The sequence below is a fragment of the Carassius auratus genome, chromosome 22, assembly GCF_003368295.1.
Source record: "Carassius auratus strain Wakin chromosome 22, ASM336829v1, whole genome shotgun sequence".
In the NCBI taxonomy this organism is placed as follows: domain Eukaryota; kingdom Metazoa; phylum Chordata; class Actinopteri; order Cypriniformes; family Cyprinidae; genus Carassius; species Carassius auratus.
In genome coordinates, this window is record NC_039264.1 from 292,140 (window position 1) to 318,631 (window position 26,492).

Genomic DNA, 26,492 nt, shown 5'->3' on the forward strand with positions numbered 1-26,492 from the left:
AATTATGAGAATAAACTCAAAATACTACAAGAATAAAGTCAAAATATCATGAGAATAAAGTCTAAATGTTTCGAGAATAAAGTAAAAATATTTAGTGAATGAAGTCAAAATGTTTAGAGAATAACAAATTAATTTCAAATGTCAAATATTTTTCCAAGCATACGGTCCCCGCGAGTTAACCCTATTACAAAAATATTAAATAAAAGAGCTACAGCGCCACCCAAAGGAATGTCAGTTGGGTTTGTGAGCTGATGTTAAGATAAAAGGTTGTTCCTGTTCAGTCTGTTAATAAATATCATATTCTTGATATGTGTTTTATTGCCTTATTCAAGTGATTTAAGTTTTTTAGTTTTTCTAACCATGCATAACTTTTTTTTTTTTTTTGGCCCTGACAACTTCTCCCAGTGCTCTCAGTCCTGGCCATTTGCATGAGCAATAAAGGCTATAATCTCAAAATATTATAATTAATGAGCTGAAGACACTCAGGATCTCATGACAAAAGGAAACACGTTGACACTTTTAACACGTTATGGTTCAGTCTCTTTCTGTGGAAAATGATGTAATTGATCTACAGGAAGCTGAGGCCTACTGGAGCTCAAAGTGTGACGTATGAAAGAAACTGCTAGATCAGGGGTCTGCAACCTACTGCACATGTTACCAGCAGTGGCACGTAGAGGGATATTCACTGGAACTTGAGCAATAAAGAAAACTGCATTATGACATACATTTGAGCTAATAATTTCTCATGTCACAGCCTGTTAGGAGCTAGAAATACTTGTATTATTACATTTTTGAAAGTTTACATTGAAAGAGAGCAAGGAAAGATGTAGCTGCAAATCATTTAAGATTGGTCAACTGTTTTATGAATGAAATGTTAAATGACGACAGCTATATCCAGTGATGTAAACTACATAACTTTATTTTTTTATATATATATATATATTCATGTGCCATAGTAATCTTTAATCAAAAAGTTAACCTCCCCCTCAAAACGACTCTTCTCTTCGGGTCAAGAGCTATGGCACAAGGGTGGAGCTAGTGGTGTGAGGGGTAAACTGAACTCTGAGGGAAAAACTGAAGCTGATGCTTCACTTTAGAGTAATCAATGCATTGACTAGTGCTGACGCAAGCCATGGGGGAGTACACTACCCTTAAAAGTTGAAAGGATATTAGAATATAACCACAACATTACTCTTAGGACATCGCAAACTATTGTTTTGTTTTTGTTTTATATATAAAAATGACAATCTGATGGAGAACTCGGTCACAAGTTCTGTTTTATTGTGTCTTTAAAAATGGGCTGGGCAGTATTGGTACAATGGTTAACCACAAAAATAAAAAATGGCACGTCATGCCGAAAATGTTGCCGAACTCTGTGCTAGATGATCACGTGTATTAACACTTGTAGTTATTTTAGATGTTGGTCACTTCATTTCACCACAGAGGAGCTTCACATCAGCGTGTAAGTCATTTCTTTGAAGAGTTTGTCTATTGGTATTTATAGACTGAAACCTTTGAAGATGTTTCACCAATTTTGGTTCTGTTTGTGTTTGTGGCATCTAATTGGTGAGTTTAAATGTGTTTTTTTGATTTCAGTTGTTTCTGTTATGGTACTATGTAATACATTATTTTTAATTCAGGTAATGAATACTCACCAAGAGTGAAATTTTGACATCATTTTGTGGGTATTTGGCCATATGTAGAGAACTGAATTCATTGGAAAATAGGCACTGAACCCCCAACTGCTCCCTGAATGGGTTAAATGCAGAGCACAAATTCTTAGTATGGGTCACCATACTTGGCTGTATGTCACATCACTTTTCACTTTCCTGATGGTGGGAGCTGGAAGAGACTGTGGGAGTAATGGGTGGGGTCCTTCGCAATACTGTTGGCTTTGCTGGAGCATCGTGTAAAGAAAATGTCCAGGATGGAGGGGAAAAGGGCACTGATGATCTTCACTAATGAGAAAGTGTAGGCACTGTTGTGCCTTCTTCGAGAGTGACAGTGTTGGTGGTCCAGGTGAGATCCTCTGTAATGTGCACCCCAAGGAATTTAGTAATGATTTCTTGTTGTATCTTCAACTGTTGGCATCAAAAACAACCTTGCCTAACTTACTCGAGTTCTCCTCTCTGTGGAGAAAATTCGAAAATAGAAACAGATATAGGCCTACATGTTAAATAACTGCTATTTCAATATTGACCAAAATAATTATTCTTATAATTTATTTTATAATCGAGACTGTGCTTGGCTATTGCATCAAAAACCTTGTTGGGAAAATCATTATTGTGCACTGTGGGCCCATGTATGACAGCACATTGTAACGTTCAACAATTACAATGGGGTCAGATTATACTGTGTGAGAGATTAGAGTGTTTTAAAAAATATATATATATATATATATATATATATATATATATATATATATATATATATATATATATATATATTTTAAGTGAAAATCAATATTCACATGAGACAAAAAAATAAAATTAGGAAAGCACAGGCTGTTAAAAGCATGGAGTCATAACACCGTACTCTATACCAGTCCGAATGAGTTCCAGTGTACAGTATATACAACCCAAGCGATAGTCAAAATGCTTTGCCTGGAAATTTAAGTAAGAACAAAACTCCACAGTCCAGGATTGCTGATCACCAGCACATTAGTTAGTGTTTGCTTGCCATGCAGCCTCATTTATGCTGCTTTACTTCCTGAGTCATGTCTGGCTCTAAATTGAACATTATTGGCTCTGGTTATATGAGAGAAGGATCCATAATTAGCACAGGTCCGTTACTGATGTAACTACACTGTTGCATCTACAGGATGATCTTCAACCACTTCTGCACCCAGCTTGGTTCCTAAGTTGGGTTGGTCTCCTGAGTGTCAGTTGGCTCTTTCCAGACTTATTTTAGCCTGTGAGAGTAGCTGCACTTTCCTGTTGCATGTACTCACCGAGAAGTTGATGAGCCATGCAGCAGACACCAACATCAAGTGATTTTGAAGCTTTAACCTCTGTCAAAATCTGTTCTACAGGTGTGCTTGGTTTTGCTAATGAAATATCAGTGATGAAGGGAAGTTCAGTCACTCTGGACTCTGGTCTTACTGAAATTAAAGATGATGATCAGATTCAGTGGGGGTTTGGACATGAAAATACTTCACTTGCTGAAATTAATAAACAGACCGGCAGAATGACTGTGTATGATGATGTTCTTGATGGGAGATTCAGAGACAGACTGAAGCTGAACAATCAAACTGGATCTCTGACCATCACAGACACCACAACTCATCATGCTGGAGCTTATGAACTGCAGATCAACAATGTGAGGAAGTGTTTCCTTCTCACTGTCTATGGTAAGTTAATTATTGGTTCCATGTTTTTTGTATTTTAATCAGCACAAAGATACAATTAATAATACAAACTTTCTGTTTATGTTCTGTATGTCTGATGATTCAGGAGACAAGTCGGTGTCAGTGAAAATTGAAAATTCAGTCACTCTAAACTCTGGTCTTACTGAAATTATGGAGGATGACAAGATTCATTGGAGGTTTTTAGATGATGCAACAATGTGGTTGTCTGGATATGAATACATTTTAATAGCTGAAATCAATAAACGGGCAGACAGCATGATTATATTTGATAATGCTCTTGATGGGAGATTCAGAAACAGACTGAAGCTGGACGATCAAACTGGATCTCTGACCATCAGAAATGTCAGAATTCATCATGCTGGACGTTATAAACTGCAGACCACATACATAAAGATTGACTACCTTTTCACTGTCTATGGTGAGTTAAAAAACATGGTTTCTCCTGTTATTTGATGACAATTCATTCATCTTTTGTTTCTTTTAGCTGTTTTATGATATTATTTCAGTTTTAAATTTGTAACTATGTATTGTAGTAAACCATTGTCAAGATATTGAACAGTATTAATCCGTTTACTCCTGTTTCTGTTGTTCTTCATGTGTGTGTTTGGTGATACAGATGAAATATCAGTGATGGAGGGAGATTCACTCACTTTAAACTCTGATTTTATTGAAATGATGGATGATGATGAGTTTTGGAGGATTCGATTGAAGGTTTTGACTGATGATCAGATTGAGTGGAGGTTTTTAAAGACTTTAATAGCTAAAATCAATAGAAGTGTTAACACAAGCACCGTATACGAGTATGTTCTCGACGGGAGATTCAGAGACCGACTGAAGCTGGACAATCAAACTGGATCTCTGACCATCACAAACATCACACATGAAGATGCTGGAGATTATAAACTAAAGATAACTGGATCAAAACCGTCATCAATAACATTTAAAGTTTCTGTCTTTAGTAAGTATCAACTGAGCAGGAGGGTACAGTATTTCAGAAAGCAGGTTAAGTGACATAACCACTGGGTATGTTTAAAGTTAAGTAAGTGGATAACCTCAACTTTTGGTTCAATAAATGGAGGTAACTTTCAGGGTATGTACGTTACCTTGGCTTGATCTCTTATGATAACCCGCTCTGAAGTAGGTTCTGTTTCAGAGTTAGCTTACTTTTAGAGTTGACAGCGCAAGCGTTACCTACAGACGAGACTGGCGTGTCAGATTGTGCACAATATTATATACAGTATCATTCAAATGAAGTTATTTATATATATAAATATATAGTTTCTGTCAGTGGTGAGTAGAGATAATTTGTCCTGTCCTTTAAATATTCTTATTTTATTAACATTTTACATATTTATTGTTGAATAAACTGATGTTGAGTATACACTGACTTGAACTTACGGGGAAGTCGTGGCCTAGTGGTTAGAGAGTTTGACTCTTAACCCTAGGGATATGGGTTCCAGTCTTGGGCTGGCAATAGCATGACTGAGGTTCCCTTGAGCAAGGCACTGAACCTGCAACTGCTATCCCTGAGTGCCACAGCATAAATGGCTGCCCTGTGTGTGTGTGTGTGTGTGTGTGTGTGTGTGTGTGTGTGTGTGTTTCACTGCTGTGTGTGTGCACTTTGGATGGGTTAAATGCAGAGCATGAATTCTGAGTATGGGTCACCATAATTGGCTCTGTCACATCACTTTTGAAAATATAATATTTGATTTGTTTATATTTATCTTTATTCTCTCATGTTTTCAGCTCGTCTGCCTGTTCCTGTCATCAGCGGTAACTCTTCACAATGTTCTTCATCATCATCTTCATCACAGCAGAATTGTTCATTGTTGTGTTCAGTGGTGAATGTGGGTCATGTGACTCTCTCCTGGTACAAAGGAAACAGTTTATTGTCCAGCATCAGTGTGTCTGATCTCAGCATCAGTCTCTCTCTACCTCTGGAGGTGGAATATCAGGAGAAAAACAGCTACAGCTGTGTGATCAACAATCCCATCACAAACCAGACCACACATCTGGACATCAGCAAACTCTGTCAGCCATGTTCAGGTACAGCAGAGCTGATATTAGTTGATGTTGGTGCTGATATTAATATTTACTGACTGAGCTGATCTCAGTTTGATGTTTTTATTCCTCAGACTCTGAACACTGTTGTGGTTCTACTGAAGCTGTGATCCGATTGGTCCTCTCTGCTCTGGTGGGTGTGGCTACTGTCATTTTTCTGGTTTATGACATCAGATCCTGAAGAATTGAACAAGATCAAGTATAAGTCCATATGACAACAATGCTCTGCTCTGCTCTAGCCTCTTAAGACCCAGCAAAATTATTTGATTTACTATTTTTCTTTGTGCAAAATGCATTTGTAAAGGTCATATTCAGGTTACCTCGTTATATATAATGTATCTATAAACAAAATCTAATTAGCATATTAATGTGTTTTGGGGGCAACATGTAATGAAAAAATAAGTTTAATAATGGGAGTAATAATTGACAAGATTTTCACATTAATATATAACATTTCATAGGAATATTGAAGTATAATTTCTTTCCCTATTCATTCGTTGTGTCTCCCAAAATGTGTAATAAACATGCTTTTAGTCCTGGCATCCTCATATGAGGACATGTATGACATTTATAACAACAGAAAGTCATGTTTGATTGGAAACCCCATAGCATTGTCCTGAGAAATTGATGTATGACACACAGTTTTAAAAAATTGTTAGATTTAAATAATAATTACATAATATTATCATATTACTATTCAGTCTAGGGTAATTTTAGCATCACAATATAATAAAGTATCATAGTTTTCAAAAAACAATATTAAGCAGAAAACTAAATTTTAAGTGTAATGTTTTATAATGTTATTATTTTTGCATTTTTTAATCAAATAAATTCAATCTTCAGCCTTAACAATTGTTTATCGTAAAAAGTTTACTGCAAATATTACTGAATTGTCTCTTCATCTTTAGCTGCTTAGCTTTTTCTCAAAACATTTTCCAAATTCAGAAATATACAGATTGATCTCATTTTCATCTGAATAAATCAGGACACTATTCTCAGTAACATTCACAGCTTTGTATGACTGTTGTGTGAGTGTATGCAGGAAAATGCTGGTCCAGACGGTTGTTCGTCCTGTTCTGAAAACAAATCTGAGCTGGTCAATCTAGTTGACCAGTGTGTTTCATCTTGTGCAAGCAGTGTTGCGGAGACAGCATTTTGTGTTTCTACATAAAATGTTGCTGCAATTTTGCCTTTCTTCTGCAAACTTGTGTTGCATAAGGTTTTCTCAATAGTCATAGAATAAAACTGACAACTGTTTTTTGCACAATGTTTAACACAAAAAAAAATATGTCTGTTTTAAAACTATATACACAGTTAAACAACAGCTAAACAAAGTTTGTGGACTTAGACACAACATTATATCTTTCAATATTCCTTTTCCTTAAAGAGTGAAATCTGAAGCTCCATCAGAGCTGAATGGAGTCAGTCTGAACAGAGAACAAGAGACTGAAGGTTTTTAGTTTGAATCTCAACATTAAGGTGTTTGATGTTCATCTCAAATATTCAACATTCAACAGCAGGAGATCTGTTCCTGTTCCATAAAGCCATAAGACAAACTCTGGAATCAGTCTGAGAGGAGAAACAATTAAGAAATTTGATACGAAATGAAGAACAAACGAGCTGAAGACAGTTAAAGGAGAGAACAGAGCCAAACACTCTCAGGATCTCAAGAGAAGATCAAACACATTTAAATTCTCTAGACACTGATCATGTTATGGGTCAATCTATTTCTGTTGAAAAGAACACCATTGATCAACAGGATGAGGCCAACTGCAGCTCAAAGCAGTAAAGTTTAACATGTTATGAAATAAGCACAAAAAAAAGAGCTGGATGTCCCCATGCATTTTGACTGACAGTATAGTTTTTCATGATTTTACTAAGGAGCAGTCTCACATCAGCTCATCTGTCATTGTATTAATGAACCAGTTTTGAAGAGTTTATCTTTTCATATGATTTGTGGACTGAAACTGTTGAAGATGTTTTGGATTGTTTTGGTCTGTTTGTGTTTCTGGCATCTAGATGGTGAGTCTGAAATGTGTTTTTGTGACTTCAGTTGCTTGTGTTCTGGTAGCATGTAATAAATGACAAGTTAAATTAGAGAGGATTATTAACATTCACTGTTATTCTCATAAAGAAATCATTTAAGATCAAGTTTGAATTTAGGTCTATACTCAGGTTTTTAAGGGATTGATTAAATAATATGAATATGAAGCTCAAATACCCAACAACAGAAGTTTAAGTCTGACATCAAGATAAAAGTAAAAGTGTCTTTTTTTATTTAAACAAGTGTCCAAAAGTGATGTCCGGAGGGGACTGGATTGTTCTCTCTTTAATAACTCCATCAAAATATGGGTACACTATTACTATTTTGAAATATTTGCATCATATAAGGGAAGAACAAAAACACAAACTTTGGTTTAGGTATACCGTACTGTGCAAAAGTCTTGGGCTGGTATTACTTTCACCAAAAAAGAAAAGAAAAATTGGTCAGTTATTTCCATGTTTTGCTGTAGTGTAATGTCAGTAGGAAATATCAATTTACATTTCCAAACATTATTTTTGTCATTAATTGTAATAATATAGTGAGATTTTTGTTCTAGGAGTCTGCCAGCAGCCAGTGCTCCACACAGAGACCTGATCTCATTATCATCAGTCTGTCTGGAATAACATAAAGAAAGAAAATATTGCCCAAGTGGCAATCATCGGTGTCCGAGCACAGCAATTTGGCTAATGATGTTAATAAGACATCAAAATTAACATAAAAAAACAGGTCAGATGTGCAACTGATGTCAAAAACTTGAAATGACATAAATTTGATGTAATTTGACCCTCGAACATTTTTGTCCACATGTACATTAAACCAATTTCAGTGTGGGATTAACTTCTTGTTTTCATCCAGTTACCACTGGAAGAAATCGCCATCCGAAATAAAATGAAAATTATGTTATATCATCATTATCAATGAGTATTGGGGGACATTTGGAACCATCCTGCCAAATTTGGTTATATACGACTTACGGTTTAAGCTTGCCAGACTCATTTAAGGCAGAAGAAGAAGAAGAGGATCATTATGAAAACATTAGGGTTCCGGCTCCATCGGTGCTTGGACCCCTTAAAAACTGAGAAAGACTAAATCTGACACGCTGTCTAGTCTCTGTTTCCCTGGGTGTCCACTAGTGGGCTCACTTCCCCTTAGGCACTTCACCGTAGGCACTAGATTTCCACTAGTCTTGTCCTTTCATCACAGTAATTGCACTCCTGCTAATTTCACCAGGTGCCTTTACTTAATTGCCATTAGCCTCCCTATATTTACCAGTCTTTCCTGTTGTCTGTACGGAGTCCTTAACTTTCGTGTTCCCAGTCTTCTCGTCCTCCGAGATTCTTCATTGTCTTCTCGTCCTCCGAGACCCCTCGTTTTCCGAGTTCCCGTTCCGTTCCCTTTCCTGTTCCTTCCTTTGTTTGTCTGTTTTGGACTGCTTTCTGGTTTTGACCTTGGCTTGTTTTGGATTACGTTTTGGATAACCTCATTAAAACACACCTGCTATTGGATCTCTCTCTCTCTCCCTGTGTTTATCTAGATCGCGATCGTTACAGAAGGACTCCATCCATTAGATCCAGCAGGATTGTTTTTTCATGTTTCCTCCCCAACCTCCGAGCGGGATAAGAGTGGTTTTGAGGGAACCCGCCTGGTTGTTTTCCGTGGGACCAGGGGAGGTCGCAAAGGAGTTAGTGGTCGAGAGGAGGTCTGGCATCGCTCTTCACCATGGCCCCCCTTCGACCCTGGGCTCGTGTGGAATGGATGGGAGCCGCGTCTCACCATGGCGGACGGAGATGCGAGAGGAAGCGCATGGCCGCCAGCCCAGCACCGCTGCCCAGGATGGCCGCAAGTCCAGCGCCACTGCACAAGATGGCCACCAGCCCAGCACCTCAGCACAAGGTGGTCACCAGCCTAGCGCCACGATGCAAAATGGCCACCAGACCAGCATCACAGCACAAGATGGCTGCCAGCTCAGCGTCACGACACAAGATGGACGCCAGCCCAGCACCACAGCATAAGATGGCTGCTAGCTCAGCGCCATTATCCAAATTGGCCAACGGTCCAGCGCCACGACCCAAGATGGCCGCCAGTCCAGAGTCATGGTACAAGATGGCTGCTTGCCCAGCGCCTCTGCACAGGATGACAGCCACAGCTGACCTTCCAGAGTTGAGTCAGGTTCCTGTTGACCTTCCAGAGTCAAGTCAGGTGCCCATTGACTTTTCAGAGTTGAGTCAGGTGCCAGTTGACCTTCCAGAGTCAGGGTTAGTCACCGTCGACCTTCCAGAGTCAGGCTTAGTCACCGTCGACCTTCCAGAGTCAGGACTAGTCACCGTTGACCTTCCAGAGTCAGGGCTAGTTAGCATTGACCTTACAGAGTCAGGACTAGTCAACGTTGACCTTCCAGAGTCAGGGCTAGTAACCATTGACCTTCCAGAGTCAGGACTAGTCAACATTGATCTTCCAGAGTCAGGGCTAGTTACCATTGACCTTCCAGAGTCAGGACTAGTCAACGTTGATCTTCCAGAGTCAGGGCTAGTCACCGTGGACTTTCCAGAGTCAAGGCTAGTCACGTTGACCCTCCAGAGTCAGGACTAGTCAACATTGATCTTCCAGAGTCAGGGCTAGTTACCATTGACCTTCCAGAGTCAGGACTAGTCAACGTTGATCTTCCAGAGTCAGGGCTAGTCACCGTGGACCTTCCAGAGTCTTGACTAGTCACCGTTGACCTTCTAGAGTCAAGTCAAGTCACTGGTGATTTTCAAGGACAAGAGTCAAGTCACTGGTGATCTACAAGGACAGAGTCAAGTCACCGGGGTTCTTCATGGGAGAATTCAAGTCACCAGTGATCTTCATGAACAAAGGCAAGTCACAATTGATCTTCATGAACAAAGGCAAGTCACCATTGATCTTCTTGAACAAAGGCAAGTCACCATTGATCTTCTTGAACAAAGGCAAGTCACCATTGATCTTCATGAACAAATGCAAGTCACCAATGATCTTCATGAACAAAAACAAGTCACCAATAATCTTCATGAGTCAAGTCAGCATTGACCTTCTGGAATCCAGTATAAACACCATGGGATTACCAGTCTTGTCACTTCTCTGCTGAACTACCACAGCCTCTCCACATCTCTGCTGAATTACCAGAGCCATTCCACGTCTCTGCTGAACTACCAGAGCCATTCCACGTCTCTGCTGAACTACCAGAGTCTCTCCTCGCCTCTGCGGAACTTCCAGAGTCTCGTCACGTCTCAGTCTAACTCTCTGAGCACCCGACTGATCCTGTTGTGGCCACGGAGGCTACCCTTAACGTGCTCATGTTCTCTGTTTCAGACTTGCCCAACCAGACTTGCCCTCCTGTTTATTCGACCGTACGGATGTGGTGGTCTTCTGCTCCGCCCTGGTGGTTGTCACGTTATGTCCTTCCTGGACTTGTGTTTTTGTGGTTGTTTTGTTTTGTTCTTCTGTCTGTTTTTCCATCTATGGACCTGGCCCTCCGTCCCTACCCCTGATCCTCCACCAGTCCACCTCCATCCTGGGTTTCTTGTCTGTGTCTTTCTTTCTGTTTCCCTCTAGGATCTGGCCCTCCGTCCCTCACCCTGATCCACCGCCGGTCCACCTCCCTCCTGGACTCCTTGTTTTGTGTTGCACTTCTCTTGTCTCTGTTTGCCCATTTTACCTGGCCCTCCATCCCTCCCCCTGGTCCTACGCCGCTCCACCTCCCTCCTGGTCTCTTTATGTCTTTGGTCTCTCCTTGGGTTTGGGTGGAGGATCTGGCAGCTGCTCCGTGGAGGAGGGGGTAATGTCACGCTGTCAAGTCTCTGTTTCCCTGGGTGTCCACTAGTGGGCTCACTTCCCCTTAGGCCATCACCATAGGCACTAGATTTCCACTAGTCTTGTCCTTTCATCACAGTAATTGCACTCCTGCTAATTTCACCAGGTGCCTTCACTTAATTGTCATTAGCCTCCCTATATTTACCAGTCTTTCCTGTTGGCTGTATGGAGTCCTTACCTTTCGTGTTCCCAGTCTTCTCGTCCTCCGAGATTCTTCATTGTCTTCTCGTCCTCCGAGACCCCTCGTTTTCAGAGTTTCCGTTCCGTTCCCTTTCCTGTTCCTTGGCTTGTTTTGGATTACCCAATTAAAACATACCTGCTATTGGATCTCTCTATCTCCCTGTGTTTATCTGGATCGCGATTGTTACAAAATCGAGAAGAACTGTAGCAACTTCTCTAAGACACTTCAAAAAACTTACCTCCAAAGCTACAGTCCTATGAAAAGTTTTAGGTACTAGTGTAAAAATACTGGAAAATAAGGAGTAATCAAAAATAATGTCATACATTTATTTTATTTATCAATAGACTTATATTCACTAAATCAAATCAACATTTGCTGTGAGCACCTTTTGCGTTTAAAGCAGCTTTTGCCCTTGGTGCAGTTGCAGGAAGGTATTCTTTTTTTTTTTTTTTTTTTTTTTATGAACGTCTTGGAGACATTGCAGTTCTTCTGGATTGAGTCTGTCTCGATTTGTTCTGTTTCTTCATGTTACTCCAGACAGACTAATGATGAGATCAGATCTCTGTGTGAAGCACTGGCTGCTGTCAGACTCCTTGTACAATCTCACTGAAATATTACAATTAATTGTAAAAAATAATGTTTGGAAATGCAAACTGATATTTCCTACTGACAGCAAAAGATTGAAATAACTTACTTAAAAACATTTTTTGTCATCAGAAATACTAATTGCCTAAGATTTTTGCACAATACTGTATATCTGACAATTATATATATATAAAAAAAACAATACAGCTACAGGCTTTATTTTATTATGACAAAAATTGAATTTAAAAACAAAAGCTCTGAGAGAAAAAAACATACATTGACTAGACCATTGTCAGTTGTTTACAATTTGGCATGTTTCATTGCCATAAATAAATTGATTGAATCTAAACAACTATGCTTACAAAATCTGTAACATGTTTTAAATAATTTGAAAAAAGTTTGAATATGTCCATTTGTCAGTCTGACATCACTTTTGGCCACTACCGTGGCTATTGTTCCATATATATATATATATTATTTATTTTTTTTCTTCTTCTTCTTTTTCATTCATCATGTTTTGTCTTTTGTCGCAGAATATTATTATAATATTTCAAATTTAAGTCATGTATTTCAGTGAAGCCTCATCAAACCAACATCAAGTAATTTAAAGATTTGTTCACTGATGAACGCTGTTCTCCAGGTGTGTTTGGCGATGAAATGAAGCTTGTGAAACTGGGAGATTCAGTCACTCTAAACTCTAGTCTGACTGAATTAATGGATGATGATCAGATTCTGTGGAGGTTTGGGGATTAAAAACATTCTGATAGCTGAAAATGAATGTAACGGATGACAACATAACTCTATATGATGATGTTCTCGATGGAGATTCAGAGACAGACTGACACTTGATGATCAAACTGGATCTCTGACCATCACAGACATCACAATGAAACACACTGGAGTTTATCACGGAATAGTGATCAACCGTACGAGCGTGTCCATCTTGCTTGCTATCAATGGTAAGTTTAATCACCAGCTTCAATATGAATCCACACAATATTTTGCTTCTTTGGTGTCTGTTCTGTCATTTTATATTACTATTAATTTGAAAACAACATTTTAACTAATTATGTAATCAAAGTGTGTAAACAGTATTAATCTGTGCCAAACCCTGTTTCTGTTTGTTCTCTTTGTGTTTGGTGATACAGATGAGATATCAGTACAGAAGGGAAATTCAGTCACTCTGAACTCTGGTCTTACTGAAATAATGCATGATGATCAGATTAATTGGATGTATAAGACTGAAAATGCTTTAATAACTGTGAGCATTAAGCGAGCTGACAGGATGACTGTGTATGAGGATGTTCTTGATGGGAGATTCAGAAACAGACTGAAGCTGAACAATCAAACTGGATCTCTGACCATCACAGACATCACAACTGAAGATGCTGGACGTTATGTACTACTGATACTTGGACCAAAAGAGTCATTAAAAGCTTTCAGTGTTTCTGTCTATAGTGAGAGCATTTGTCTTGTCCTTCATATATTCTTGATATTAGTGTTTATTAAATGAGCTGATCTCAGTTTGATGTGTTTATTCCTCAGGCTCTGTTCACTGTTGCGGTTTTACTGAAGCTGTGATCCGATTGGTCCTCTCTGCTCTGGTGGGCGTGGCTACTGTCATTATTCTGGTTTATGACATCAGATCCTGAAGAGTTCAACAAGATCATGCATCAGGTGCGTGACTGAAAATGTAATTCCTCACATATTGTTTTTGCATATATTTTTGTGAGATGTCTTAATTTATGCCTTCATATGTTCATCTTTTTCAGGAAGTAATGGAATCTAAAGCAGAACATTAAGGGTTGTTTTTTTCATAATAAATACTGATGATTATTTGAGCTTGCATTCTGTTTTTCAGTGAAGATGATTTAAATCCAGTTTGAAAGGTTTTATTATTTATATGTGACCCTGGACCACAAAGCCAGTCTTAAGTGTCACATTTTCAAAAGTGAGATTTACACCTCTGAAGCTGAATAAAAAAGCTTTCCATTGATGTGTGGTTTGTTAGGATCGGAGAATATTGGCAGTGATACAACTATTTGAAAAAGAGGAATCTGAGGGTGCAAAAAAAAATCTAAATATTGAGAAAGACCCCTTTAAAAATTTCCAATTGAATTCTAACAATGCATATTATTAATCCAAAATAAAGTTTTGATATATTTACAGCGGGAAATTTACAAACTATCTTCATGGAAGATGATCTTTAGTTAATATCATAATGATTTTGACCCATAAAATGTCTTTTTGGCTATTGCAAAAAATATTCCCCAATGATTTAAGACTGGTTTAGTGCTCCAGTGTCACATATTTCCCTCTGATTCACAAAACAAATGAAGAAAGAGTCACAGAAACATGCTGAGAGTAACACAATTTAGATTCTCTATATGTTTGTACTGTACATGGGGAAGAATTGAAAATAAAGCAGACTTGACTTGACTTCAAGAGTCTGTCCATGTTTTACATTCAGGATGTCGAGCACCTCCTGGTGGAATATTTATGTACATTTTAATGAGATCAGAACAGTACATATTTGTAAATGTACATTATTAAGTACATTATGTACATTATTTTTTTTTTACTATACAATTGATATTTTGCCACCTCTGCAAGATTATTGTTAGACTATTGTAATGTTTTATTGGGTGGTTGTTCTGCACGCTTAGTAAACAAACTACAGCTAGTCCAAAATGCAGCAGCAAGAGTTCTTACTAGAACCAGGAAGTATAACGATATTAGCCCGGTCCTATCATCGCTGCACTTGCTCCCTATCAAACATCGTATAGATTTTAAAATATTGCTTATTACTTATAAAGCCCTGAATGGTTTATCACCTCAGTATTTGAATGAGCTCCTTTTACATTATACTCCTCTACGTCCGCTACGTTCTCAAAACTCAGGCAATTTGATAATACCTAGAATATCAAAATCAACTGCGGGCGGCAGATCCTTTTCCTATTTGGCGCCTAAACTCTGGAATAACCTACCTAACATTGTTCGGGAGGCAGACACACTCTTGCAGTTTAAATCTAGATTAAGACCCATCTCTTTAACCTGGCATACACATAACATACTAATATGCTTTTAATATCCAAATCCGTTAAAGGATTTTTAGGCTGCATTTATTAGGTAAACCGGAACCGGAAACACTTCCCATAACACCATATGTAATTGCTACATCATTAGAAGAATGGCATCTACGCTAATGTTAGCCGTAGAACCAAAAATCATCTGGATTAAGACATAATCAAATTTAATTAAACTATTTTTTTATTTATTACTAGACTTCTGAAATTGTTTAACAGTTATTTAACACTTTATCATGCCAACCAGCACTCAGGATTTTGTTAACCTTTTCCTTTAATGTTCAAAGTATTTGCTCATTTTCAGTTTTTGTTTTTGTTCCTTAAAAATCCCGTATTAACAGCACATTGAACACACTTTTATGTGTATGTCTTGATTGAACAAACACTTGAACTTTCAGTATTTGTTTTCTTAGACTCCGCCTGTATCAGAACTATATTTATAATTAGTCCAATTAAAACTTGTTACATTACCCAGCACTCCTCTAAACCCTCTTTTACAGAGTGTTTTTCTCTAATGGAAACCCAGTGTGTCATGTGCTATATGTGCTATTCTTGTAGTAGTCATGCATCCCCCACAGAATATTATTTGGTAAAATAGTTATTGTGGTGAACATGAGTTGAAATGTTTTACTTTTTGTTCTTCAAAAGAGATCTGTTGTGATTATGACTTTTTGTAGTCTGTCAAAGCATAGCAGATATGATGCTTCATAGCTCAGATTTGTTTTTCTGTTATACATATAGTAGGAATATGAATATGAATATTATCGTTTTAGTGATTGTTCACTCAAAATTAAAATTCTGTCACCATTTACGTGTGATGATAATAATAATAATAATAATAAACAACAACAACAGATGGTCACACAGTACAGAAACTATAGTTTAATGAATTATAGAAACAATTTTTTAAAGAAATCAAGCAGGAATTTTACAAACAATTGTAAGCAATGCTGAGCTCTCTGGATTATAATACCAGTACTAACAAGACTTAACATTGAAAATGTTTAACTATAAATATTTAAGTAGATGCAAGTCAGAAAACAAAAGTTGTTGATGTGATATTTACAAAATATATCACAATGTACATATAACACAAGATTTTCTAATTTACTTCTCAAGTCTAAAGCCAAACTCCAATGAGACAAACTCTTCCTGTTTTCCTCAAATCTATTGTTAAAGTTTGCAAAAGGAACAAATCAAGTTTTTTTGGTTTTACTGAAGCTGTGATTTGATTGGTGAAGGATAGTGGCTTTAAAACATACTTGGGTACTTAAATTAAATATATTTCAGCCACACCAAGACACACAAATCAGGATGAGGATGAATATCATAAATCCTAAAAGCGGGGCGGACGAAACTAAAAAGAAAAAGAGAAAAGATTACAGCATAGATTACAGTAAGAAACATTTTAAGGTGTACAGAATCATTGCTGATTTGTCTATTTTCCTGTAGTCTCTTAATTAATTAATTAACTTTTACACCGGAGAAAATAAGCTTGGTCTTAAAAGCTATTGATTGTACATCAAAAACTAAAGCTGTTTTAGTAGAAGAAGAGATAGAACTGTATGGGTGATAAAGAGAAGGATGTCAAAGTGAAAGAAATATATTAAAATTGACCACTAGTGACTTTCACTTTCGCCATCTTGGTGTCACTGTTTACAAGAAAAGATAACTGCCTGTTGCACTCACATCTTTACACCTTTCACTTTCTATGACCAAAACGAATGCTTGAAAGATGGATTCATTGTTTTTCCTAATGAAATGCATGACAACAATAAAATAGTACAATAACGAACTGGCTTACTGTCACTTTGCTGGTAGTGATGAGGTGAGGACTCAGGGGGTGAAGGGTTGAGGATCCTCACAGGAGGATAATGATGAAGGACAGGTGGAACAGCTAAAGCAGTAATAAAGGATAACCAAGAATAAACCAGATCAAAAGTGACAGAAGCCTGACACTTACAACGTTTATTAACAAAACTGATAAGACGACTTGGAAGCATAGCATAAACCACATGCTATTATACACACACACACACACACAATATATATATATATTTGTGTGTGTGTGTGTGTGTTATTATGTTACATATTAACTAATAACAGAAGTTTAATTTATTTGACTCACCTCTAACAGTGACATAGAATTTCTTGTAGATGGCTGCTCCTTCGTTGACAATCTGCATTGTATAAACTCCAGAGTCTGAGGTTTCTGGTGTCTCTGATAATTAGAGATCCAGTCCAGCGATCCAACTCCAGTCTGTCCTTAAATTTCCCATCATCACCGGCATATGTTTTGAAGAATTTTTGCTTTGTTTTGATTTCAGCTAAGATCATACGCTGCTTTCCAAACATCCACATTACATCATCTCTCAGCATTACAGATTCACCAGAAAACAGATTAACACGTTCTCCTGCTTTCACTGAAAGTGTTGTGATTTTGTGTGTCTTGGCACCAGATGCATCTGGAGATAAACACAGAATTCAAAGACATCACTGAATTCAATGATGAACTGCCTTTACTGTCATTTTGCATTATTGACACACTGTTTTCCTGATGAATGTTGTTCCATTGCTTTGACACAATCGGTTTTGTTTAAAGCACTATATAAATAATGGTGACTTGACTTGACAAACAGGATCAAAATTGTTTATCCTATACATATACCTGTCAGGCATAATTTACAAAAATATAACCTTCAGCAGTCAGTTTATTAAGCAAAAACACAACACTACAGACTGAACCAGGAGAAAGCTAAACTAGAACACTTAAAGTTCCAATATTGTCAACGTTTTTCACAATAACCGAGGAAAAAATATAATGAGATGGTTTTTGGTAATAATACAGCAAATATATTCTTAAGTTCCAAACCTGTAAGACCTTTGTTCATCTTCGGAACACAAATTAAGATGAATTTTGAGAGCTCTCTGACCCTTCATAGACAATAAGCTTACTTACATGATCAACATCCAGAAATGTAGTAAGGACATCGGTAAAATAATCCATGTGACATCAGGGGATCAACCGTAATTTTAAGAAGCTACGAGAATACTTTTTTTGTGCAAAATGAAAAAAAAAACGACTTTATCAATTTTTCTCCTCGGCATCACCCTATAGCATCATTATGGAGAGTATCCACTGAATACAAAACAGCACGTGCTATTCTGTGTCAGCCACACCACACATATACTTTGTTTTCATTCAAATCAAAGCACAAACAATGTAAAAAAAAAGTGTCCGTGTGGCGCAGCTGACGCAGAACAGTGTACTCCCCAAAATGGCGAGGAGGAGACGAATTGTTGAACAAAGTCGTTATATTTATTTTTTATCGTTCTCCTTGCTATGTTTCTGAGCCTTGATCATGTAAGGATCCTTGGTGTCTGTGGAGGGTTAGAGAGCTCTCAAATTCCATCAAAAAAATCATAATTTGTGTTCTGAAAGTCTTCGGGTTTGGAACGACATGAGGGTAAGTAATTAATGACAGAATTTTTATTTTTGGGTGACCTATACCTTTCAAGTAACTTTTTTTAAATGTGCCTTAGAAAACACCTTTACTGGTTTGCATCTTCAGCTATTCAAAAACAATGGCACTGAAATATTTTACTCACGACTAACAGTGACGTAGAATCTCTTGTAGATGGTTGCTCCTTTTTTGTCAATCTTCATTGTATAAACTCCAGAGTCTGAGGTTCTGCAGTCTCTGATAATGAGAGATCCAGTCTGATGATCCAGCTCCAGTCTGTCACCAAATCTCCCATCCTCGCCGTCATATGTTTCGAAGATTTTCAGCTTTATATTAATTTCAGCTATGATTTCTCCTTCATCTCCAAATGTCCACTCCATGTCGTCTTCTCTCTGTATTTCAGTCTCACCAGTACGCAGAGCAACATCTTCTCCCTCTTTCACTGAAACTTCTTTGATTTTATGTGTCACGACACCAAATGCATCTGGGGGACCAACAAAACACAAACTGTTTGTCCTATATATAGGTGCATCTCAATAAATTCGAATGTTATGGAAGAGTTCATTTATTTCAGTAATTCAATTCAAATTGTGAAACTCATGTATTAAATAAATTCAATACACACAGACTGAAGTAGTTTAAGTCTTTGGTTCTTTTAACTGTGATGATTTTGACTCACATTTAACAATAACCCACCAATTCACTTTCAGCTATTCTATTCAAAACATCTGCAAAGGTGTCCTGAGACTTCAAAATGGTCTTTCAGTTTGGTTTACTAGGCTATACAATCATGGGGAAGACTGCTGATCTGACAGTTGTCCAGAAAACAAATCATTGACACCCCTCACAAGGACGGTAAGCCACAAACAATCATTGCAAAGAAGCTGGTTGTTCACAGAGTGCTGTATCCAAGCATGTTAACAGAAAGTTGAGTGGAAGGAAAAACATGGAAGAAAAAGATGCACAACCAGCCGAGAGAACCGCATCCGTATGAGGATTGTCAAGAAAAATCGATTCAAGAATTTGAGTGAACTTCACAAGGAATGGACTGAGGCATCAAGAGCCACCACACACAGACGTGTCAAGAGATTTTCTGAACCACAGACAACGTCAGAGGCATCTTACTGGGCTGAGGAAAAGAAGAACTGGACTGTTGCCCATTGGTCCAAAGTCCTCTTTTCAGATTAGAGCAAGTTTTGTATTTCATTTGGAAATCAAGGTCCTAGAGTCTGGAGGAAGGGTGGAGAAGCTCATCGCCCAAGTTGCCTGAAGTCCATTGTTAAGTTTCCACAGTCTGTGATGATTTGGGGTAAAAGGGTTCTTTTATTTATAAAGCACATTTAAAACAATCACATGACTGACCAAAGTGCTGTACAACATATTGATCACAGATAAAATAAAATATGCTACATTTACACAACAATTAATTTGCAAATGCTTCAGAAAACAAGTGAGTTTTCAGAAGGGATATAAAAACCGATAAAGATGGAGCAGCTCTAAGGGGGGCTGGCAAGCTGTTCCACAGTCTAGGGCCCATCACTGAGAAAGCTCTATCTCCTCTACGTTTCAGCCTAGTAGAGGGAACCAATAGTAGGTTTTGATTACTAGATCTTAAATCTCTGGAAGGGTTGTAAGGGTGCAGCAATTCAGATAGGTAATGTGGAGCAAGATTATGCAAACATTTATAAACAAATAAGAGTATTTTAAAATGGATCCTAGAGTTAACAGGAAGCCAATGAAGTGCTCGCAGAAGGGGGGTGGCAGAATCATATTTGCGGCTTTTTTTTAGAAATGTGGCTGCTGCGTTTTGGACCAATTGTAAACGAGCTACTTGGGACTTTGAGATGCCATAATACAAAGAGTTGCAATAGTCTAATCGAGAAGTGATAAACGCATGAACAGCTATCTCAAGAGACCAAACAATGCAGATGAGCTGAAGGCCACTGTCAAAGAAACCTAAGCTTCCAGACCACCTCAGCGGCAACACAAACTGATCACCTCCATGCCACGCCGAACTGAGGCAGTAATTAAAGTAAAAGGAGCCACTAACAAGTATTGAATACATCAGTAAATGAACATAATTTCCGGAAGGCCAACAATTCACTAAAAAGTTTTTTTTATTATTAGTCTTATGAAGTACTCTAATTTCCTAAGATAGTGAATTGGTGGGTTTTTGTTAAATGTGAGCCAAAATCATCACAATTAAAAGAACCAAAGACTTAAACTACTGCAGTCTGTGTGTTTAATTTATTTAATACACAAGTTTCACAGTTTGAGTTGAATTACTGAAATAAATGAACTTTTCCATGACATATAATTTATTGGGATGCACCTGAACCTATGTCCTATGTCTCTTGATCTCACTGTTTACAAGAAAAGATAACTGCCTGTTGCACTCACATCTTTACACCTTTCACTTTCTATGACCAAAACGAATGCTTGAAAGATGGATTCATTGTTTTTCCTAATGAAATGCATGACAACAATAAAATAGTACAATAACGAACTGGCTTACTGTCACTTTGCTGGTAGTGATGAGGTGAGGACTCAGGGGGTGAAGGGTTGAGGATCCTCACAGGAGGATAATGATGAAGGACAGGTGGAACAGCTAAAGCAGTAATAAAGGATAACCAAGAATAAACCAGATCAAAAGTGACAGAAGCCTGACACTTACAACGTTTATTAACAAAACTGATAAGACGACTTGGAAGCATAGCATAAACCACATGCTATTATACATACATACATTCATATATATATATATATATATATATATATATATATATATATATATATATATATATATATATACACAGTACAGACCAAAAGTTTGGAAACATTACTATTTTTACTGTTTTTGAAAGAAGTTTCTTCTGCTCATCAAGCCTGCATTTATTTGATCAAAATTACAGAAAACACCGCGAAATTAGAGCTGCTTGGATTAAATTCACTTTTCATTTTCCCTTTATTTGAAATAAAATTATATATAATTTGTAATTTGTAGTACTCATTATATGATGTGGCAGATATCATGTGTGTTAGAAGCTTCTGTTTGAAAAGAGCGTCCATGTGTACGTGTAGTGTGTGTGTGTGTGTGTGTGTATGTAGACAAAAACGATTACAACATTATAGAACAAAACTGAATTAAATTAGCCTATGGATTTTACATATACATCACATTTCTCATCAATATGGTTAACAATAAAGATTAGTAATAAGGAAAAGAAGCACATCAGCCTGCATCGTTAAATCCCGTCCTACTGTAGATAAACAGAATACAGTGATGTCAACCTTGGTTTTGATAAAGCAGTTATTTTATGACACAGAACGCGTTGGTGAAACTCATGCATCTAGCAGGAACTTAATACACAAAATATTCATATTGATTCAAGCATATTTAACATTTATAAATTAATTAAATGTCAGTAATGAAGACAAATTATAGCGATCACGAGGAAGGTCCGCGTACAGTAAAGTGTATAGTATACAACACCCCATCAGTTATATTCAGGTCTATAGTGCCACCTGCTGGCGCAGTTTTGTAACTTCTTAGAGAAAATTAAGTCGTTATAACGACAAAACGAACTTCGTTATGTCGTGAAAACGAGAAAATGAAGTCGTTATAACGAGAAAACGAACTTCGTTATGTCGAGATAACGAGAAAATTAAGTTGTCATAACGACTAAAAAAAATTATAAAAAATATTATAATGCATGGCCGCTTAGAACTTCCGTAGTTTTCTATTTGAATATACTTAAAAAAAAAAAAAATGTATTCCTGTGATGCAAAGCTGAATATTCAGCATCATTACTCCAGCCTTCAGTGTCACATGTAACATCCAGTCTATCACATGATCATTTAGAAATCATTCTAATATTCTGATTTATTATGAGTGTTGGAAACAGTTCTGATGTCTAATATATTTGATGAATAAAAGGTTAAAAAGAACTGCATTTATTCAAATTAAAAAAATTATAATACTATATATTCTAATAATATATTTTCTTTACTATCACTTTTTATCAATTTAACACATCCTTGCTGAATAAAAGTATTGATTTTATTTTATTTTTTTAAATGAAAGAAAGAAAAAAAAACTGACCCCAAATTACTGACCAGTAGTGTATATTGTTATTACAAAATATTTATATTTTAAAAACATAGCTAAATGATCATGTGATAATGATCCTAAAAATTCAGCTTTGCATCACAGAAATGAATGATAATTTAAAGTATAATACATTTAAAAACAATTATTTTAAATTGTAATAATATATCACAATATTACATTTTTTTCTGTATTTTTGATCAAATAAAAGCAGGCTTGATGAGCAAAAGAAACTTCTTTCAAAAACATTAAAAATAGTAATGTTTCCAAACTTTTGGTCTGTACTGTATATATATATATATATATATATATATATATATATATATATATATGTGTGTGTGTGTGTGTGTGTGTGTGTGTGTGTGTGTGTGTGTGTGTGTGTGTGTGTGTGTGTGTGTATTATTATGTTACATATTGACTAATAACAGATGTTTAATTTATTTTACTCACCTCTGACAGTGACATAGAATCTCTTGTAGATGGTTGCTCCTTTTTTGTCAATCTTCATTGTATAAACTCCAGAGTCTGTTGTTCTGGTGTTGCTGATAATGAGAGATCCAGTCTGACGATCCAGCTCCAGTCTGTCACCAAATCTCCCATCATCACCGTCATATGTTTCAAAGAATTTGCTAATTTTATTGAATTCAGCTATGATATCTCCTTCATCTCCAAACATCCACTGTATGACGTCTTCTCTCTGTATTTCAGTCTCACCAGTACGCAGAGCAACATCTTCTCCCTGTTTCACTGAAACTTTGATTTCATGTGTCACAACACCAAATGCATCTGGAGACCAACACAAACTGTTTGTCCTATATATAGGTGCATCTCAATAAATTAGAATATGGAAAAGTTATTTTATTTCAGTAATTCAATTCAAATTGTGAAACTCATGTGTCATTTGGTTCTTTTAACTGTGATGATTCAAAACATCTGCAAAGTCTGATCACCTCCATGCCACGCCGAATTGAGGCAGTAATTAAAGCCGAGTACATGTAAAGTAAATGAACATACTTTCCAGAAGGCCAACAATACACCAAAATATTTTTTTATTGTTCTTATAAAGTGTTCTAATTGGTTGAGATGAATTGTTGTGAGTGGGGAGTTTTTGTTATATGTGAGCCAAATCATCACAGTAACAAGAACCAAAGACTTAAACTACTTCAGTCTGTGTGTATTGAATTTATTTAATACACAAGTTTCACAACGAGTTGAATTACTGAAAAAAATGAATTCTGATTTAATAAGATGCACCTGAACCTATGTCCTATGTGTCAGAAATTAGTTCTCACAGACAAGTATCAGATATAATATTCAAGTTTATTTAGCAAGAACAAAACACCAGGTATCACATTTATGACTGTGAAACCAGGCCCTATTTTTGCTAAACTTTTACTTTATTGTTACTTATATTAGGATATTTTAAACATGTAGATGATGTAACATAACTTAATAAATAAATATATAAGGAAATATCCTCTTGTACAAAGACAGTAACTTTTACCACACACACTCTCTCTCTCTCTCTATGTATATTTATATATATCAGAATCAGAATCAGAATCAGAATGAGCTTTATTGCCAGGTATGTTTACACATACGAGGCAATTTATAGGGCTCATAGACATGAAGCTCTTACCGTTCAAGAGTAGTACAAGTAGAACTATTTTTAAAGTGTTCTTCATATCTCGGTGCAGTTGTAAGTTTAATAAAGATGATCTGGATTTCATGAACTGCTCCATGTCTCCGTTTCTGATCCACTTCCGACTGATTATAATCACCTATAGGCTATACGCATCTGTGAGTGCTCGAGGATTTTCGGTTTCTCTTTTACTACTATAATTATTTACTATTATACATGCATGTCAACATTTCTTGACACTCACGAGTATCCTCGTGACATATCAACAAATGTTGTAGACATTTGCCCGTCTGCTTGAAGCATTATGCCTCTCGCACTCGCAGCTTCTATAAGACTCCAATGGATTCAAGAATAGAAATAAGCAGCGAACTTTAAAAGAATCACTTACAGTTGCAACGAACAATAGGCTTACATCAAAAAACATCCAACTACAAATCATTTTATTAGCCTAATGAATGTTATAAATAAATAACATTCTCAATGCTAAAATAAACCGGGAACAAAAAAGTCAGAGAGAGAACGGAGATCGTAATAACCATATTTCTTAAATGAATCTGTTTAACCGTTTTTTAAATAGCCTCTTTCTTTTCTCCGCAGACGACCAAACAGTCACACTTATTAAACTGAGCAGAAACGCAATATTTCCTAATATTGTCAGTCGTCCATATCAACGCCATCATCTGAAGCTGAAACAGCTTCGCTCTCGCTTCCCCCTCATCTCGCGTATCACTGCAGAGGTTCGCGCCTCTTTTCATTCAAAACGCATCTGGTGCCAACTTGTTATCGTCTGTAGTGAAAATCAGCACAGAGGACTTCAGGTTTGTTTTTAAATGGTTAGTTCACGCAAAAGGAAAATCGTGTCGTTCCAAACCGTTCATTCGTTCATCTTCGGAACACAGATTAAAATATTTTTATTTTTGAGTTCTCTGACCCTCCCAAAGACAGCACGCTACAATCAAGGCTCAGAAACGTAGCAAGAACATAGGTAAAATAATCCATGGGACATTAGGGGTTCAAATGTAATTTTATGAAGCTCCGAGAATATTTTTTGGAGACATTTTCCCTGTCTGCTTGAGGCGTTAAGTCTCTAAGTCATGATTAAAGACACACATGTCCATTCCACATACCACAACAAAGAAATCGAAACAAATAAATTTAAATATAGGCTATATGCTATAGATCAAGGCCGAAACCATGTCTTGAACAATATGATAATATTGACGAGTGTGTCACGTTATTTAATGTTTTGCCTGGAAACAAAGATTCCGTTACGCCAACACAAACCCCCTCACAAAAGAAGAAAGCCGTCGAGTTTACAACTGTAATGACGAACTCTTATTAAGGTCAACAAAATGGTGGATTTTCAAAAGTATGTGAAATATTTAAAGTCTGCGGCAAAGAATCTTTCCGAGAGTTTTACACACCGGTCTGTTATTGTGGAGACACCAAAATGTGACGCTGATAAAAAAAAAAAAGAAAGAAAAAAAAAGTGATCGTGACGTGACATTCAGCCAAGTATGGTGACCCATACTCAGAATTTGTGCTCTGCATTTAACCCATCTGAAGTGCACACACAGAGCAGTGAACACACACACATACAGATAAAGATGAAGTCAGTGAAGGAGGAAGATTCAGTCACTCTAAACTCTGGAGTTACGGAATGGAGGTCCAATGGAGGTTTGTAAGTCAAAACACTTTAATAGCTGAAATCAATAAACGAGTCGACAGCATGACTGTATAATTCAGTAGTCACAGCAGTAGACGAAGCATTAGGGGGCTGAGGAAAAGAGATACATTTTTAAAAAGTGAAGTAAAGGAAAAAAATCATGTGCAAAGTTGTGCTAGCTGCTAGGGCTGGGTGATAAGGACAACAAAAAAAAATAAAAAAATGTTTTACAGCCTCCCCGATGTTCTCAAATTAAACGATTTTTATATTAAAGGCTATGAAGACAAATATAGTGAATATCACTATGTACAGTACTGTAGGCCATGCTATATATTATGTGTCTAGTAAATCAAATGAAATTAAATTTGAAATTCTTCAAAAACTGGCCAGATGAAGAAATCTCAGGAGACAGGAACTGAAGTTAACATTGAATTCGGACGTGCCTTGATGCCTCACGACC

At 36.9% G+C, this 26,492-nt stretch overlaps 2 protein-coding genes across 2 annotated transcripts; one reads left to right on the forward strand and one right to left on the reverse strand.

Annotated features, from left to right (window-relative positions):
• The first annotated feature begins 3,013 nt into the window (after window positions 1-3,013).
• LOC113039298 (uncharacterized) lies at window positions 3,014-4,582 on the forward strand. The gene is made up of 2 exons (XM_026197132.1): window positions 3,014-3,349; window positions 3,453-4,582. The coding sequence occupies exons 1-2, from the start codon at window positions 3,064-3,066 to the stop codon at window positions 3,818-3,820; spliced, it is 654 nt and encodes a 217-aa protein (XP_026052917.1). The 5' UTR covers window positions 3,014-3,063; the 3' UTR covers window positions 3,821-4,582.
• An 11,442-nt stretch (window positions 4,583-16,024) lies between these two features.
• Window positions 16,025-24,598, reverse strand: LOC113040618 (uncharacterized). Its single transcript, XM_026198914.1, has 7 exons — window positions 24,364-24,598; window positions 23,175-23,510; window positions 21,132-21,224; window positions 18,762-19,100; window positions 17,281-17,617; window positions 16,957-17,049; window positions 16,025-16,509 (listed from the first exon to the last, which is right to left on the reverse strand). Exons 1-5 carry the CDS (start codon window positions 24,464-24,466, stop codon window positions 17,283-17,285), a joined length of 1,206 nt encoding a protein of 401 aa, XP_026054699.1. The 5' UTR covers window positions 24,467-24,598; the 3' UTR covers window positions 16,025-16,509; window positions 16,957-17,049; window positions 17,281-17,282.
• Between the last annotated feature and the right edge of the window lie 1,894 nt (window positions 24,599-26,492).